The sequence below is a fragment of the Poromitra crassiceps genome (assembly GCF_964638095.1).
Source record: "Poromitra crassiceps genome assembly, chromosome: 17".
Taxonomy (NCBI): domain Eukaryota; kingdom Metazoa; phylum Chordata; class Actinopteri; order Beryciformes; family Melamphaidae; genus Poromitra; species Poromitra crassiceps.
Window position 1 is genome coordinate 37,059,364 of NC_139635.1, and position 19,005 is coordinate 37,078,368.

General features: G+C 44.4%; 2 protein-coding genes across 3 annotated transcripts in view; both read right to left on the bottom strand.

The window, feature by feature from the left end:
* Positions 1-2,880: 2,880 nt before the first annotated feature.
* LOC310791813 (integrin beta-1-like) overlaps positions 2,881-19,005 on the bottom strand; it is a 54,047-nt gene continuing 37,922 nt past the window's right edge. For both annotated transcript variants that reach the window (XM_083653488.1, XM_083653487.1), the window contains exons 13-16: positions 14,118-14,340; positions 11,623-11,855; positions 8,434-8,600; positions 2,881-3,000 (exon numbers count right to left, since the gene is read on the bottom strand). In XM_083653488.1, coding sequence (XP_083509614.1) covers positions 2,935-3,000; positions 8,434-8,600; positions 11,623-11,855; positions 14,118-14,340 — 689 coding nt within the window. In that variant the 3' untranslated portion in view covers positions 2,881-2,934. The remainder of the gene's footprint in view (positions 3,001-8,433; positions 8,601-11,622; positions 11,856-14,117; positions 14,341-19,005) is intronic.
* LOC310791986 (piggyBac transposable element-derived protein 4-like) lies at positions 14,492-17,238 on the bottom strand (the record flags this gene model as incomplete). Its single annotated transcript, XM_083653668.1, has 3 exons — positions 17,193-17,238; positions 16,328-17,075; positions 14,492-14,507 (listed from the first exon to the last, which is right to left on the bottom strand). The coding sequence occupies exons 1-3, from the start codon at positions 17,194-17,196 to the stop codon at positions 14,492-14,494; spliced, it is 768 nt and encodes a 255-aa protein (XP_083509794.1). The 5' UTR covers positions 17,197-17,238.

Sequence of the window (19,005 nt, forward strand, 5' to 3'; positions counted from 1 at the left end):
AACTGCTCGTCTGTTGGGGGTTAACAACTTTGCTGTAAGAGACGGCCTGCGATTGGACGGCGGGGGCCACCAATCACCTGTGGGTTGGTAACGTCATGCGCCAAAGGGGATGGCTTCCGGGTTCGGCATCCGCCCCGAGAGATTTCACCCACCATTCATTTATCCATAGACATTTTGTAAAAAAAAAAAAAAAAAAAAAAAAATGTGTGTGTGTATATATATATATATACATTTTTTTTAAAATATAGTAGTATAGTATATATATATATATATATATATATACTATACTACTATATACAGTTATATACAGTTTGGTGTGTGTGTGTGTGTGTGTGACTGACGTGTGTATTTTTTATAAGCATTTTACAAAATGTCTATGGAAAAATGGATGGTGGATGAAATCTCTTGGATGCTGAGACTTTGGGGCCGGATCTACCATATGTGCAACCTGGGCAAGTGCCCAGGGGCCCTCAGCATGAAGGGACCCTCACTTTTTTGTGTGCATTTCATTTGTCAGGCTCCACAAAAGTATGACACAAAACGAAGACCAATCAGAATGAAATACTGTAAAGATAGTTGCCCATAAGATTAAGTCTCATGATTGATTGTCATTGGATGGTCAAGTCAAGTCAAGTCAAGTGGTGACTGGTGAGCCATTCATTTTTCCATAGACATTTTGTAAAGTGCCTCTAAAAATAGATGTACTTGGTCAAACAAAGTTATTATAGAATCAGAAGAGATCTTATAGCATTTCACTCGGAGCCCCCTCCCCCTTTTCTGTGCTAATCTGGCCTCTATTATACCTCCATGGTATATTTTATCTTATCTTATGCTTGGTTAAGATTAGGCATTTTGTTCTACTCACCTTTCATTGTTTTCATTTTTATCCAATCTTTAGTTTGAATTTGTATCTCACATTTGATCTCCTTTTTATTTATTTTACTATCAGTTGTTATGCCTTTTTGGTAAAGTTCTCTCCCTTTAGGTAAATGCTACACAAAGTTTATACGATTTTGATTCGGCCATTCTGACAGAAGGGGGGCGCTCGTTCCACCATTGTGGCGCCAGGGATGAGAAGAGTCGCGACTAGTCTCTCGTGGTCAGACCCAACGTCGTACGTCAGCAAGCTTCCAGCGACGGAGGGTCTGAATCACATGATTTGAGCAGATATAATTGTAAATTTTCGAAGCAATAATTCAAATGTAACCAGTTTCAGATGCTCCCGTTTGTCAGGATTATAGACAATGCAAGAAGCAATAACCAATTGTTTCAGCTGTGAACACATGAACTGATATGAACATAATCATTTAACCGCATGGAAGTTGAGGTGGGGGCATCTGTTTTCATGGGCAGAAGGGAGGAAAATAAGAGGAGGACTGAGGAGGATTTGTTCCTTTATCCAGAAACAGTGGGGCTCTCGGCTGGAGCAGTAGAGTTGTATGTTCTTCTGTTCTAGTCGTCTCATCGGCTCCATGCAGTGACTGTAAGATCTTCTGCTAACAGGTGCACTTCTCTAACTTTGAGGCTAGCTAGGCAGACACACCCTGAACATACCAACGCATGAACGACATCACCACACCACAATAATTACACAGCCATAATTGTAAAAATATTGGGGTAATTTGTTTTGGGTCTTTATTTCAATAAATAAATTCAGAAAAGCAAAAAATCGCAAATGTGAATGTGTTGACGAAATTAAAAAGGCACTTAAAAACAAGGGTGACAGGTGGGACCTTATTTTTTTCCCGTAGAAAACTGGTTGTTTGATCAAATAAAATAATAATACAAAGTTTGATCTAGGCACCAGATAAGAACTAAGTGGAAATTACTGACATTTAAAGAAGCTGGGAATATTCCCCATTCAGTTCCTGCATGTAAAACAAGGCATTTCAATACAAGCAATTTGAGTTAGCAGATAAGGCAGGCGTATGTGTATTTGGCATTGCTGTGAAGAATTAGGGACCTGAGTTGGCTTTTAAATTACGCAATTAAAACCCGGAGCCAAACAGTAATACTACTGTACACTGACGTCCTTTCATCTAGAAAGACGGAACGTCTTTTTTTTAGACAAAAATACATTTCATTTGATTGTTCGGATGGAATACATCACTTGAAAAAAAAACATACTATCGCCTTCAACCCTATTCTGTGATCACGTATAATATGGCTTTACACAGAACCCAAGACTAACTGTACACAATTCATTGCTGCCTCACATGGCCGGCTAGCGCTACATGTGAAGAGTCCATTCCAAAAAAGACAGATCGTCCAGCTACTCAAGACAAAATGATTGCGGATGTAACACCTTTGCTTACAAAGTTGCGACATTTTTCACAATAGAATCATTTGAGTTTTTTTAAAACACTGAAGAAGTTCACGCGGCAACTTCCCCCCTGAAAATTGGCTACATATTTGGAATGGAACCCTTCGTTTCTCGCTTCCGTCATCGACATCCAATTCAACCCCTCGACAAAACAGTACTGGCTCGACGACTCTGAAAGGCACAACCAGGCTTTCCGTTACCTTGCCAGTCCTCCGGCGGAAAAATTACAAATCAGTCCACGACATTCTCTCAAGTTCCGCAGAAGATAGAAAAATAAAAAATAAAAACAGACTGTACAATTTCCGAATGATGCATAGAAAAAAACAAAAAGAAAAAAAAACAAGTTAGTAAAACGTACTGAAATAGTGGGAAAATGCTAGCCTGGGTGAACACAGCCTTCAACGTGACGTCACGGACTCTGTCAGTAGCGTAAGTTTCTACGTGACTTTACCCCAGGCTAGGAAAATGCATTGCTATCATTTGGTGACTACAACAACAAAAACAACAACAACAACAGTGAGAGCTTTAAAAAACCCACCCTCCCCCTCCCCCGCTCCCCCCAGCCCAGATTCTTTTGCATACAGTGTTGTCATGACGAAGGGAACGCTCCATCATTTCCCCTCGTACTTTGGATTGACGACGGTCGTTACGGCGCTCTTGTAGATGGGATTCTCACCCTGAGGAAGAGAGAGAAACAACAAGAGTGAGTCAGCTCAAAGACGATGGGGATATCAAAGCAAGACACCCCAACTTCCAGTCACTTCCTGTATCTGTGCCACAGAGGTTTCGCCACTGCCACGCCCACTTAAAGCTAATTTATACTAACTGCGGAGTGTCCGGTTTTCGCGGAGCGGAGGCTCTGTGCGGCGCTCCGCACAGGCTCTGCGGAGGGACTGCACGGAGCTCCGCGCTCCTCTCAAAAAATGTAACTCCGCGGAGCCCGCCGCGAGCTCTTGCAGTCAATTCCGAGGCTATGATTGGCTAATGTTTGCTATGGTTTGTATAGGGAAGAAGCCTCCACAAACTGACCAAGTGACCGGCGAAATCAGTGCAAAATGAACGGGTTTGAGCATCGCCACATGAGTGAAGGAGCAACATGATCCTTTTCTCACAGTCATGAGGGAGCTCATTTTAGAGTGAATAGCCTACAATTTACTACGTCAATAAAAACGATTTGAGATCGAAAAAATGTAATGCAAAGCACAAAAACAAGAAGACAACAAACTTACTTGCTAAAAACAAACTGAAAATAGCCTACAATTGCACTAGGATTGATTATTCGCCGATATAAATCAGGATCACACACGGAAGAACTGATGTGACATTTGCATTCTCGCTAAAAACACAACGAGAGCCTGGAGGGGGATTCTCCGCTCTCTGCAGACACTGCACTGCTACCGTATTTACCATAAAAGGATGTGCCTCTGCGGAGAGAACACCGCGGACACCGGACACTCCGCAGTCAGTATAAATTTGCTTTTAGGAGACTGGTTAAGCCAATGAGGTTTCATACCATTGACAGACAGCCAATCACAAGCTGATGAGCGTGCCCATTTAGGAGACCGGAAGAGTACAATTTCTTATTATTGGCGGAACCTGGAGTGGGGTGTCTCTATCGATTAAAGGTCTCTGGTAAAACACCTCGGCAGGTCATCCAGGTTAAAAGCAACACATCACAGCACGTCAAACCACACTCTGTTCAACTTTGTGTTGTCAGTCACAATACCATCATTTTGACTTTGATGCCAATACTAAGTTCAATATGTAAACATCAATACAAGCACGGCAAACAAGAAAAAACATCAAGCCATGTGCTACCACCAGTGTTGTAGTCAAGTCACTGTATCTTGAGTCCAGTCTCCAGTGTTCGAGTCTGAGGCCAAATACGAGTCACCATCAAAGAGTCCGAGTCGAGTTCTCATTACCTCGAGTCTGATACCCCGTTCAAGACAACTCGGACCGCCGGAAAAAATGGGTTCCGACCTGTAAAAAGTGAATTGAACGGTCGTTCAGGCCGGAATTACAGCTCGGAAATTCGGGTATCATCCAGAGCTCCGGTTTCTCCGAGTTGACGTCACAGCCACATCAAAATGGCAACTTGCATCGTTAATGATAATCACAGAATTATTATAAAGACGTTTGTTGATGTTTTAACACACAATTTGAGGTCTTAATTATGTAATGATAACGTTTCATATGTGTTTGTGTCATCTGTGTTTCGCTCTGTGTGAAATTCAGCATTCAGCATGTTTGGTTAGCATTGTTCGCTAGTAGGTAGCTACCATGCTAACGCGGGTTGCTATAGCAACAATTTGGTTTTCCCCCCGAGCGGGAGGTGCAGCGTAAACGCAAATCTGTCCGGGCCGGAGGTTCCGTGTTGAAACTTACGGCGGTCCGAGTTGTCTTGAATGCGGTATGAGTCCGGAGTTACTGAACATGAGCGTGAAACCCCATGTAGGTGGTAGACATGCACCTGCCCTTGCATGAAATTGAATAACGTCACGGTATTATTAAATATAGCTATCAGTATCTTATACCAATTAGGGCCTATTACAAAAAAAGATAAAAACAAAACAAAAAACAGTCTTTATCAATTAACAAGTCCGAGTCCGAGTCTCCAACTTCCGAGGCCGAAGGCATGAATGCACAAGTCCAAGTCATCAGTGCTCAAGTCCAAGTCGAATGAAAATGAGTCCAGGACTCCTACAGGAGTGGTTACCACATTACAAGTGTTTTAATTATAGTCTATTTAATTATGTCTTAGTTGGCTATGTAGGCAAAATAGTTCCATATTTCACTCCTCCTGACACCAATTTATTCACCACTTCAAGAACTGGGATCAGTTTAAGATTGACTGAGCCAAAATCTATTCCAATCCTTCTTCTTTTAACTGCTCCAATCTGAACATTTTGCCATCTGGAGGTGATGCTGCGATTACATTTCACCTTGCAGAACACATTTGGTGAAAGTACTGAATGTTTATGAAGTTCAATATTCAATTCAATCTTTCGCAGTCGTATCGAAGCAGTGTTTTGGTCGACGTGACAACACTAGTCGAACTGCATGTCTTCCATTTGATCTGCCATTTTAATTTAAAAGTGTTTCGGTAAAGCAAGAGTCGGCACAAATTGGTTATATTCCTTTCACACGGAGTGAGAAAGCCATCCAGTCAGTAGGGGTTACCACTTACCAGTGATGTATTAGCAATAACACCTGAGAGCGGGTCTCTCGGCACCGACCGAGGTTCTATAATCACTGGATAAACAACATCCTTGAAGCTGTTCTGGCTTTTATACAACAGTTACCAATGCTTACTGTATGTACTGTCTGAAAGGGTTTCTTCAAAGCAGTATACAAACATAAGAATAGAAATATGAGAAAAAAGACAGATCACCAACTAGCTCGATATTTACTACAAGAGATGGAACAGCCAATACAGCATAGTTAGCTGTAAATGAGCTTGTAAATGAGAATTTCTTCTCAACTGATTTTACCTGGTTAAATAAAGGTAAAAACAAAAATAAAAATAAAAAAACTGTGAATTATGGGATTATTATTATTATTGGCATGGTTCAAATGAGTCTTTGACAAATCAGATCGATTGGCTGAAACTACCTGTGGTATAATGGATTTATCTTCATTTAAAAAATGTGATATAAATGGTGATGATATCAACTCAGGGTATAGTATGAAGGAGCGTTAGTGACCTAAATGACCTGGAAATGGGTAATAACTAAAATAATGTTCACATATAATTCCTCATTCATAAATTTGTTAATGGACTTCATTACGGGTATCATCAACTGGAGTTCATCGTTCATCCCCCCTTTTCCTTAACCATGACATCACTGCCAACTAGTATCCAGACAAATAAACTAAAATCTAGCCATTAACTTAGTCGTGAAAAAAAATACTTTCCAGCAATATAAGACACAATAACAACGTATAACTCTGTATCCTGTAGTTAAGCATGCTAATCTCACCACAACATGCAGTCACCAAACCTTCCACTTCCAACTGTTAAAAAAAACATCACTCCAAAATATTGGGATCTTCTTATCGATACAACAAAGTTGTTGTTTTTCCCCCAAAAGGAAATGTTAGTCATACAAGGTGTGAAGAAAGACCCTGCAGAAGAGGAAGCACATGCAACAGTAGGAAGCCAACAGGCGATACAGACTTTGACCTATAGGGCGGCGCCTTTATTCCCATAGCTGGGATTCTGGAACTGGTTAATGGGACTCTTGTAAATGGGGTTCCCTTGCTACGGTGGAGAACGACCAAGAAAAGGAGGAAAGACAGAGGGGAAAACAGGAGAAAGAAAAAGACTGTGAAGGGAAGCTTGTCAGGAAAATGCTGAGGAAATAACGGACACAAAAGTCTGAAGGAAAATGTTCCGAGCAGAAAGAGTCAAGGTATAATGTGCTCTTATTATTGCTTGGATCCAGACCTTGGGATCCACCCACTCCACGGAGTTGAGTTTGGCTGCTCTTGGTCTGGCAGCGTCATATGCCTTTTCTCCGGTTGACACGAAGGCCGAGCCAAATCAGCCAATGAGCACCGAGGGGGACTAACGCTTGGCCAATCAGTGTCAATAAACATCCCAACGGGCGGGAAGAAGCCATTGTCAAGCACGGCTGTCAAGACTGCGCCGAGGAGTAAACAACAATGGCTGTTTTAAATTTATTACAAGTACCAAATACTTTGAAATCCAAAAGGCACACTGCTTGGAGGGCATTTATTCAAAGAGATGTTTTTTTTTTTTTTTTTTTTTACGTTCGCCCGACTGGAGTACCGTAACTAACGTAAGATTCAGGCCGATATACATTGGACTTGGTCTCTAGTGATTGGTTGGAATTCCCCGTCATTAGTTACTTTTTTTAAACATCAGAATGTAGTTACTTTTTTTTTTCTCCCATACTGTCTAATGGAGCAAGAAAGCAATTCACGTTCATTTGATATAAATGACATGGGCGTATTGTTTAATTCCATTGTAAACCAATGATTGGCAGGACAAACCATATTGCTACAGCGTGTTTTGAAGTGGACAATGCAAAAGTACCTTAACGAGTTACTTTTAATATAGAGTAACACTGCAACGTCACCAGTTACCATGAATCAAAGTAACCATTTGCCGTCACAAGTGACTCCCCGCATCCTGTGGTGAATCTGTGCTTCCTCACATCGAGCCATGCTACTGCCAAACTGGAACAGTCTGTTGCTGTGTGACTAACCAGACAACAGGGAGCTTCTCTCCCTCTCTGTTTCATTGCCTTTTATGGTGGTGCAGTAGCGCCATGTGGACAGTGAGGGGCAGCAGTGACAGCGAGGGCAAGGCCACTCCCTCAGAGGATGGAGACTTTAAACAGAACAGCATGCAGAGCCAAGGTTGCAGAGCCAAGGACAGACTGAAGGAGAGCAAGCTCTGAACCAGTCACTCACATCAGGGATCCACATACTATTCATATTTAAATCTCTATTCCGTTTCCACACTTTAATGTTGGGATTTCTCCCCTGTTAATCATTTTACACTACTGTATTTTATTATTATTATTATTATTATTATTATTATTATTATTATTATAACAACAACAATAATAATAATAATATCAACAATGCTTCTTCTCTGTGACTTACTGGCAGTGTTGGGGAAAAGTTAAGTTTTGTATTTGATGTCTTAATAATGGAACAAGGTTGCCTGTTATCCATTGCAACGCTTGTTTGCAATAGTTTTGTTGCCTACTTTATATTCTATTTGCATGCATGTTGCATGTTTTCTTTTCCCTGCTGAATCTTGTTACCTTTGCTGCCATCAGTGACCCATTTCCCCCACCGAATACGTTTAATCTTATCTTCCCTCACCCCACGTTTCCCCCCACAGTGAAAAATATCTTCAAAAGGCTCTGTTGACGATTAACTGCAGACCCTGAGCCATTTATTTAATTTTTTTTACTATTAATTTAATCGTAATTGATATCAAATTAAAACACTGTAAAGAGTTTATTTATGAATGGAGTTTCACTTGACTGCTTGCTACTGTGACTGATGGTCTTGATGTGTGCATCACTCTCTTGTTGATCGGGTGGTTTTGGTGCGAGCGAGCGACTCACCGTGTCCCACTTGGCGTTCATCTTCTCCTTCTCAAACTTGGCGAACTCTCGGCGGTCGTGGATGATCATCAGCAGCTTCCAGATCAGCAGCAGCGCCAGGCCGATCAGCACGATGCCCGCCACCACGCCCGCCACGATGGGGATGATGTCGGGCCCCGCCGGACACTCTGAAACACAGACACGGGGGAAATGTCAATGTAAATGTCATCAAGAAAGGAAGAACTATGAATCTAAACATTCGTCAGTATTGTTAACAAACCAGCATTTGTCCAAAACAGACCATCAAAGTTGTCTCAGTTGGCCCAAATGCCCCAGAAGTATGGGCGATTTTTCAATAACTTCAATACGGGGGTACTTTCTCTCAAGTACCCCCTGTAGTACCTCCATGTATGCGTACCCAGGTTTGGGAACCACTGCCCTAGACGACGATAGCTTAAGTAGTGGTGTTGATAGACCCGAAGAGCATGCAAAGCCAACCGGGTCATGACATATAATGGGGGCTCATCCGGGATTTGAAGGGATTGGCTCACAAACAGGTTAGCTCTAGCAGCCTAAGCCTCAAGGAGTTAGACTGTTAGCTGTGATTAGCGTTAGTTAGGTTAGCTTCAGAAGGCCTCTGGTTTGAGGTGAAAAGCATTTGAGTCATATTGGGCTTGGTAAAGAGTTTACACTGCCAGCATGGAGGAGTGTAAAAATTTCAAGGCAGACCAGCTGCTATGTCAAGTAACCTCAACTTTCTATGAATGCACGGCTGCAAGTTAGTGGGTAACTTACTAGCAAACAGGGAGTGTTTGGCTAAGCTAGGCCAGGGTAGAGATTTGCAGGGAAGAAGCAAGTTGGCGGTTAGCTTGTGAGGAAATTGGGAGTGTTTGGTGTTTGCTGTGAAAGTGGGAGTCTAGCATTGTGTTAGCCGGATAGGTAACGTGTGGACTAGCTTTGCTGGGCGGAGTGGATGGCTTTGTGGTAGACTAGGCCGGTGTTTGTAGCTTTAGCCTACAGGATTATCAGTATGGTAGTGGAAAGGATTTCCACGTGTTAAGCCAGCAGTTGTTGTTTCAGGCTGCAGGAGAAGTAGTACTGCGTAGTGGAAAGGATTTTTCCAAGTGTGTTAAGGCCAGCGTAGATCCAAGTGAGATGGAGATGTCTGCTGGTGTGGCTGGTGTGTGGGTTTTGACTCTGGAACAGTTTCGGAGACTGACCAAGGATCAGAGGATTTATTTTGCTTTTCTTTTGGCTGAAGAGGTAGATCGAGACAGGGGCAAGGAGAGGTGAGGTTTTGGTGGGCCTGGAGGCCATGTGGCAGAGACAGGAGAGAGAGGTGAGGTTTTGGTGGGCCTGGAGGCCATGTGGCAGAGACAGGAGAGAGAGGTGAGGTTTTGGTGGGCCTGGAGGCCATGTGGCAGAGACAGGAGAGAGAGGTGAGGTTTTGGTGGGCCTGGAGGCCATGTGGCAGAGACAGGAGAGAGAGGTGAGGTTTTGGTGGGCCTGGAGGCCATGTGGCAGAGACAGGAGAGAGAGGTGAGGTTTTGGTGGGCCTGGAGGCCATGTGGCAGAGACAGGAGAGAGAGGTGAGGTTTTGGTGGGCCTGGAGGCCATGTGGCAGAGACAGGAGAGAGAGGTGAGGTTTTGGTGGGCCTGGAGGCCATGTGGCAGAGACAGGAGAGAGAGGTGAGGTTTTGGTGGGCCTGGAGGCCATGTGGCAGAGACAGGAGAGAGAGGTGAGGTTTTGGTGGGCCTGGAGGCCATGTGGCAGAGACAGGAGAGAGAGGTGAGGTTTTGGTGGGCCTGGAGGCCATGTGGCAGAGACAGGAGAGAGAGGTGAGGTTTTGGTGGGCCTGGAGGCCATGTGGCAGAGACAGGAGAGAGAGGTGAGGTTTTGGTGGGCCTGGAGGCCATGTGGCAGAGACAGGAGAGAGAGGTGAGGTTTTGGTGGGCCTGGAGGCCATGTGGCAGAGACAGGAGAGAGAGGTGAGGTTTTGGTGGGCCTGGAGGCCATGTGGCAGAGACAGGAGAGAGAGGTGAGGTTTTGGTGGGCCTGGAGGCCATGTGGCAGAGACAGGAGAGAGAGGTGAGGAACAGCAGAGAGGCTGAGAGACAAAGAGCTTTTGGGAGATGGAGAATCAGAGAAAGGAAAAGGAACATCAGGAGAAAATGAGGATGGAGTTTGAGATTCAGAGACAGCAACCGCTGCACTAGCGCCTCCTCTGGTCGGCCGGGGCGCCTGTCCGGGGCGGAAGGGAACTGGTGGGAATAGCATGATCCGCCCACGTGCTACGTCCTGCCAGTGAAGCTCCCCGCCGTCAGGTGAAAAGAAGCAGCTGGCAACTGCACATGTATGGAAGCATGCGTGTGTCTACGGCTCTTCCCCCAGATCGGCAGGGGGGGTAGTGACCGGGGCAGCAAGGGGGAATTGGCCAAGTGGGGAGAAAATGGGGAAAAATCAGGGAGGGAAAAAGAAAGAGAGACAGCAACATCAGGAGTGGATGAGGAAAATGGAGCGAGAGAGAGGACAAAAAGAGCACTAGAGTGGGAGAGAGAGAGGGGGGGAAAGAGTACTACAGGAGAGAGTAGCAGAGGGAGGAAAGAGCTGAGGAAATAGTGAAGCCTACATGGGCAAATGGAGAGATTGAAGATAGAGATCTACCTGAATAAAAAGGAAGTGCAAACAATAGAATGTGGGGAGGTGCAGGAATTAGAGGCAGAGATCCAGGAGTTGGTTAAGTAGGTGTGGTTACCCCAAGCTAGAGAGGATGCTGCTCAGAAGCAGAGTTGCTTAGCATAGGTGCGGTTACCCCAGGCTTTGGAGGATGCTGCTCAGAGTTGGTTAGCGTAGGTGCGGTTACCCCAGGCTTTGGAGGATGCTGCTCAGAAGCAGAGTTGCTTAGCGTAGGTGCGGTTACCCCAGGCTTTGGAGGATGCTGCTCAGAGTTGCTTAGCGTAGGTGCGGTTACCCCAGGCTTTGGAGGATGCTGCTCAGAAGCAGGACAAGGGCTGCTGACCCCCTCCTGCTTCTGACCAGTAAAACTCAGCCAGGACAGCAGGGCACAAATGCCGTGGTGGCCGTAGGGATTACAATGATTTTCGGGGCATCCCGGGCCTGAGCTTCCCAACATGTATATGAGGAACCTAATAAAAATATTGCATTAGAATCTAAAGAAACCGGTATATTTGTCTAACCGCAGCACTCACCCAGCATCTCCACCACATAGACCTCCTTGGTGTCGTTCCTGATGGCGTAGGTGTAGTAGAACCAGCAGTCGTTGGCGTCGCGCTCCTTGCAGTGAGTCAGCGGGAAGGTCTGGTCGGTGGGCTGGGGCAGCTTCTCGCGATCCTTCACCTTAATCAGCTGGAAGTAGCTGCAGTCCCGCTCGCACGTGTCCTTCTTCTCCCCGGCCTCGAACGCTCGGCACTGGACGCACTCCCTGTGGAGAGAGAAGCAGGGGTCAGTTCACTCTCATTGGTGGATTTTCTTAATTGGAGCCTATTCCAATAGGGGTGAAATTATTTTACACAATATTGCAACTGGGAAATTGTTTAAGTGATTTAGCAAAAGTAATAATAATAATAATAAGTTTATAAATGCTGCAATACTGAAAATGCAAAGGCTTCCACCAATGGGCCGTAATCACCATTGTGTTAACTCACTAGATTGATTTACATGAAAATCTTTAATGTAACAACATTAACATTTCATCACTGTGACCAGTGTTGGGAATAACGCTACTCATAACCTTTTTGTGGCAATTCTTGTAAACCAGGATTAGTTATTTTTTAACATCAGAATGTAGTTACTTTTATTTTTCTCCCATACTGTCTATTTTAGCAAGAAAGCAATTCGATATAAATGAGATGGGTGTATTGCTTAATTCCATTTTAAACCAATGATTGGCAGGACAAACCATATTGCTACAGCGTGTTTTGAAGTGGATAACGCAAAAGTACCTTAACAAGTTGACAAACAATAACAATGACAATAAAGAGTAGCACTGCAACGTCACCAGTTACCACAAACTAAAGTAGCTAATTGACTTCACAAGTAACGTCCCTCCATCCTGTGATGAATCTGTGCTTCCTCACATCGAGCCATGCTACTGCCAAACTGGAACAGTCTGTTGCTGTGTGACTACCAAACAGGGAGCTTCTCTCGCTCTCCGTTTCATTGACTTTCATGGTGGTGCAGTAGCGCCATGTGGACAGTGAGGGGCAGCAGTGACAGCGAGGGCAAGGCCACTCCCTCAGAGGATGGAGACTAAACAGAACAGCATGCAGAGCCCAGGTTGAGCCAGGTCAGACTGAAGGAGAGCAAGCTCTGAACCAGTCACTCACATCAGGGATCCACATATTCAGAATTAAAACTCTTTAGAACTTTTGGATTTCTCCCCTGTTAATCCCCTGTGCAGTATTTACGGTACTCAGTTTGAGTATGATGGAAGGTTTTCACCAATATTATACTTGATTCATAGTCCAAAGATTAGCAGCAGCAAAAAAAAAAAAAAAAAGTTTGACAGCACAACTCTAAGAAATTAATTGCAGCCTAGGAGATAGCAAAAGTTCATATTTTGATTTTGATTTTTTTTTTTTCAAATTAATTGTTCAGCGCACATAACCTGATTATTCAAGAGGAAACCTGATGGGAGAGAATCTAAAATACTCTATGGTCTGTTCACACGGGAAAAGGTACAACACAGTAGCTTGTGTTCTACTCAAATGCTCAGTAGTTTCACACTGGAACCCTGCATGCTATCTTTTGGTGGCACAGCGGCCTTGTGGTTAGAGAGACTGCCCTGTAACTACAAGGCCACATGATCAACCTCCACAAATGCCCATCTGCATATATCAAAAGCCATATTTGTTGCTGAGGGGTAAGTCATGCTGGATATTGAGATTGTTGGGTTTTTGTCATAGAAGCAATAGACTGGATTGGGGATTGTAGGCTTTTATACCTGGATTGCTGGAGTCATACATCAGTAACCGTCTGTTAATGAGGCCGTTTTACTAGTCTTCACATTCAAAACTCGCCCCATTTTAAATCAATCTCTAAAGATTAAACTCTCTGTGACAGCTTTATCAAGATTAACAGAATAAGTGGACATGTTACATTGTACCAGACCAGTTACAGAAACCTTGTTGCCAAAGGAGCAAAGGGGAAAAACAATTCTGACCACGGCAGTAATTGGAAGCTTAAGGCTTCCCAACTGTAGCATAGATGCAATATTCATTTTCCATGACTTCCCATAACTATGTTGGAGTGCTTTCATGACCGACATTTTTTTCCACAGAGGGAATATCCGTGCTTCAGCTGACGACTATGCCAGACATTTGTTTCCTTCTTTGTTCGTTGACGTTTTTTTTTTCCAGTTCTGAGAAGGTCTGAAGGGCTAAACTGTCTGGTTTGCTCTTCTGGCAACACCAGCTACTGTAATTATTCTCAACCTTTTAACATGGAGTCTCAAGTGTTTGCTGCTTTTCATCCCAAGAGAACACTATAGGCGGTTTTCACTTTACAACATAAATTGCGCCTAGCTTACTTCCTGTTGCAGTGTTTGCTAATACAATACATGTAGCCGACAGGAAATGAGCTAGGAGGCCTATTGGGACAACTGGCCTATTGGGAAACCCTGAAATGTTGACCTAAATCCCGCCTTTCCTGCACTGCCATCTCAGCAGCAGCGCTCCAGACTCACTTGTGCTCGGTGCAGACTCCGGGGCAAGTGGGGCAGATCTCGCAGGTCGGGCCCTGGAATTTGGGGTTGGTACATTTGCAGACGCCACACTCGCAGGTACCGCGGCCGTTGCAGCTCTGGCTGTTCTTGGCCATGCAGGTGGACGTGTCCAGGGAGCAGTCGCAGGCGCTGCCCGTGTAGTTGGCGTCGCAGACGCACGCCCTGCACACACATTGGCCGTGTCCTGGAAGAGCAGTGGAGAAGAAACGGGTTAATGAAGAGATATCACGGCAGCCAACTCCGGTTTTATTAAAACAGAAGTACCGGTACCTTAAGCAACTATAGCGTTACTTACTTTCAATAAAGTTTTTCTGGTTCTGATTATTAAAAGATCATTACATAAAGGCAAGTCTATAGAGAGCCAAAGTGAATGTCACTTCCTGCTTCAACAGACATTTCGTAAAATAGTTTTATTTGGTCAAACGTACCAAAATATAAATGTTCTATGACATAGAACATTTCACTCGGTCCAAAACTTAAAGAAAAAAATAAATAATAATATATACTGTATATATTTTAACACATTGGGTGCCAGCCATGTTTTCATTCCTGTAGGTAAGTTGTGCCAGGGGTGTTTTTGACGATTCTGGCTCATTTTAAAACAGCCGAGGATTCTTTTCTGTTATGACTTCGTGAACATCAATCATCTAAAAAGAACTAATAGAATGTGTGCTTTCTCTGTCTAAAAGAGTTAGTTTGTAGAGTTAGTAGTTATGTAGATATTAGCCGTTGAGTACAGCATGGTTTTGGCCTCTGAGAAGGAAAGCTGAGAAAAATGTAGTTTTGTGAAATTCAATCAAACAGGCAGAACAGTCACTTTTCACCATTTATTTTTGGCATCAGTGAGACATCAGACATCTGAACAATAGTTGTTTTCAATAATGGAGGAATAATACAAATAATAAAATAAATAAATGTCAAAATAAATACAAAACAAGAGCAGACTCAGCTTTTTTTTTTTTTTATATAGTTTTTTTTTTTTATAGTTTTTTTCGGTTAGTGATCAAACCGGTTTGGGCTCGTACACCGAATCCAGAACTGCTCCAAAATGTAATGGGTACTTCCTTGGCCCATGTTACACCCATCCACAAAGTTACATGAAAATCGGCAGGTACTTTTTTATGTATTCCTGCTAGCTAGCAAACAATCAAACAAAGAGCAAAAACAATCCCTGGCTGGTTTTATTTTTATTTTTATGACCCATACCTACTCAGCGCCAGCGCCGCTGAGGAAGGTTCTTGTCTGAGTGGTACTCCTCATAGCATCTACCCCTGTGTAATGAGACCCCACATTTGACACACATGTAGCGTGTCTCTTTTCTAACCTTTTTCTTTGCACACATGCTACACCTCCTCGTTGGGGTATCTTTTTTGGGTGTGGCTGGTATGAGGACCATTACATGGCCCGCTAGCTTGACCTCCAGCCTGCATTGAGGGTCCAGGTATGGTCGCCGGGGCATGGTTGCAGGTTGGTCACTGCCCCCCGCCCCCGCCCCCACCTCCTCCCCGCCACCCCCCACCTCCTCCTCGCCAGCCCCCACCTCCTCCCCGCCACCCCCCACCTCCTCCTCGCCAGCCCCCACCTCCTCCCCGCCAGCCCCCACCTCCTCCCCGCCACCCCCCACCACAGGTCTGGTCCATACACCGATAACACTCAGGATGAAATCCAGCAATGTTTCACACTTTCTCTGGCGTTTAGCTGGGTGTTTAGCTTTGTACAGAACAAAGGCGTTATAAAAAGAGATCTGAAACATGTACATGACAAATTTGAAGGGCCACCTGGATGTCTTCCTGGCAAACGGATAGTATGCAATGTTCTGATCCAATCTGTCGACCCCATTCATGTACTTGTTGTAGTCTGCCACACACTTGGGTTTTGTGTGTGCGACCCTCTCTGTGCTGCCTTTCTGCCTGACCTGCACCGTCTCCATCGTGTCGTCGTGCAGCGTGGAGACCATCTTCACGATTCTTTTATCTCGCCAGGCGAGAACCATGGTGCCACCGTTGTGGCGCATGACCGTTTCCCCCAGCTTCACGGTGTGGTTGGTGACTATGGTAGCAGGTGGCTCACCCCTGTTCTTCCTCAGAGTGCCACAGACATGTGTCTGACACTCCAGCAGCTGTGCACACATTCCAACAGAGTTGTAGTAATTGTCCATGTACAAATGGTACCCCTGCCCTGCCAAGTCCCCGAGGAGGAACTCCACCGTCTCGCCTAGGGTGGCCCGCTCACCACAGTACGGCTTCATGTTGTGGCAGTAACCTGTCTGGGAGTCACAGAGGATGTAGGACTTGATCCCATACTTTATGGGTTTTTGTGGGTTGTAGACTTTGAAGGCCAACCGCCCACGCCACAGGAGCATCCCCTCATCAATGCTAATGTTTTGACTCGGTGTGAACATGTCTCTGAACTTTGCTAACAGGTCGTTCAGAACTGGCCGGACCTTGAACAACTTGTCTGCACCATCAACATCAAAATTGTTACTGAAATGGAGGAATCTTGTGAGCAGTTGAAAGCGGTTGCGAGACATGGTTTTGTTGAAGTGGGGGGTAGCAGTCAGTTCATTTGTGGTCCAGTACATGGCCAGTTTAGGCTTCTGGACGATCCCAGTGAGGAAGTATAGTCCCAAGAAGCTCTTGAGTTCTGCCACATCAGTGTCCTTCCACCTCCCAAGCCTCGAATGTGGCAGAGCCTCGCTCACCTGACTGATGCACTGGTGTGCATACAGGTTAGTTTGGACAACAATAGCCTGCAGCAGCTCATCGTCCAGGAAGAGCTGGAAAAAGTCAACTGGTTCAGCAGCACCACCACTATGATGACCCGGTTCAGCTGTGAAGGGGATGTGGGTTGGCTCCCAGTCAACTCCACTCCAGCCTGGACCTGCAGGCCGTTTCCCTCTTCCAGCTCCACTGCCACAATCTGCAAATTATAGAAATACATAATTACCATAAAATAGTGTTTTTTATATGTGTGGTACTGAATGCTGGCTGGAACCTGTGATGTGAAAATAAACCTGATTCTGAGGTGTGCTCTTACCCATTTTCCTGGCACCAGAGGCTGCAGCACCAGAGCCGCTACAGCTGGCTGCCTCAGGCTCATCTTCAGACTGTTCAGAGTCTGAAATAAAAGTAAAATGAATTGACTGACTGCTGGCTTTTGTATAGTCATAGTAATTACATTTCCACAAGTTACACAAGTCATCTCAAACATCGTCTTACCACTGCTCTCTGGAGCTTCGCTCCTCGACGGGGCCCACTCCTCCTCAGAATCCTCCGCGTCTGGAGAAGACTGGAGGTCACTCGACTCGGACTCAGTCGTGAGCCCTGCAGCCGCAGCCGCGACATGCAGAGGCTCACCCCGTTCATCATCCGAGACCTCGGAATCGGTCTCCGGCACAAGCTCGTTTCGGACGGAAAAGAAATCAAGCAGTGATCTCTGATCGGCCGATCGCTTGCGTGCAGCCGCCGAAGACCGCTTGCGTTTGGCCGGCATGGCACAAACACGCCACCCGCTCCCAACTAAACTGAAATAAAACTACTGCTACGACTAACTCAAACTGAACTGAAATAAAACTACTGCTACCACTAGCTCAAACTGAACTGAAATAAGGCTAATCTACCGGCTACCAACTCGATCAAACTGAACTAGAATAAACTGAACTAGAATAAAGGCTAAATACTAAAATGAACTGACGCTAACGCTAAATGTGCTAAGCTAACTACAATGAACACTAACTGTAACTACCGCTAACTATCTATCTAAACAAAGTCTTTATAAAGACTATACTAAACACTACGACTGTACTAACAACTAAATCAACTACGCTAACCAACTCGCTCTAAATCTGACTCTAAATTGCTAAATTGCTGAAATTCTCTATATATAAATCGCTATGTAATTCTGTCTCTGTCTTACTCGCTCAATCTTACCTACACAACCCGCTGATCAAAGAGCCCGCCTTCCCTATATAGAAATCTTTGTTAGAGTACTTCCGGGGCAGCGGGAGAGGTCGGATCCACATTCACATATTGCCCAAGGGCGCCAGCTAGTGGAAACCACTGAAAACGATGTAAGACGAATTAGTCCGTCCTTGGCACTTAAGCGCTGGATTATGTAAGACGAATTAGTCCGTCTCTGGCACTTAATGTGTTAAATCAGATTTTTTTTTTACATTTTGGTCTGAGTGCAATGTTCTGCGGGCTTTCCTGTTTCTATGTATAGCTGAACCATTTGGTTTGAACAAGTACAACTATTTTTATAAGCATTTTACGAAATGTCTATGGGAAAATAAATAGCGGATGAAAATCTCTGGTACGCATGCTGAAGCAGGAATTCACATTCACTTTGGCTCTCTATTAAATAAAAGTTAAGCTTTTAACCAGCCACAGCTCTTTGTGCAGGTTGTGCCAAAGTCTAGGATTCTAATGGCAAAGGCCTGAGCGCCTGTAAAAATATGGTATAATAGAAAGCTCCTGCACTCTAGTGCCTTTCTCTTAATAATAAGAGCACACTAAAATGCCCAAAAACACTTTGGTAAAAGATTTGTCCCCTCAGCAATAGCCACCCTGAACAAAATGCCACCCAGACCTTACCTTACGTTTGTGTTATATGTACTGTGCTCATGTAACATGTACTGACTGAAAACAAATTTCCTATGTGACAAATAAACCTATCTATAATATAAGTCACTAATCCAAAGTCTCATTCTTAGTCAGAACTGCAGAAATTTAGAGATACAAGGATAAGATCAAGAACACAGAATGTAGGAAACATATTTTCTTAGTAGGATTTCCCATCAATGATCTTTTTGTATGAATGGGAGTATGGTAATCCTGAAAACTTCCTTGAA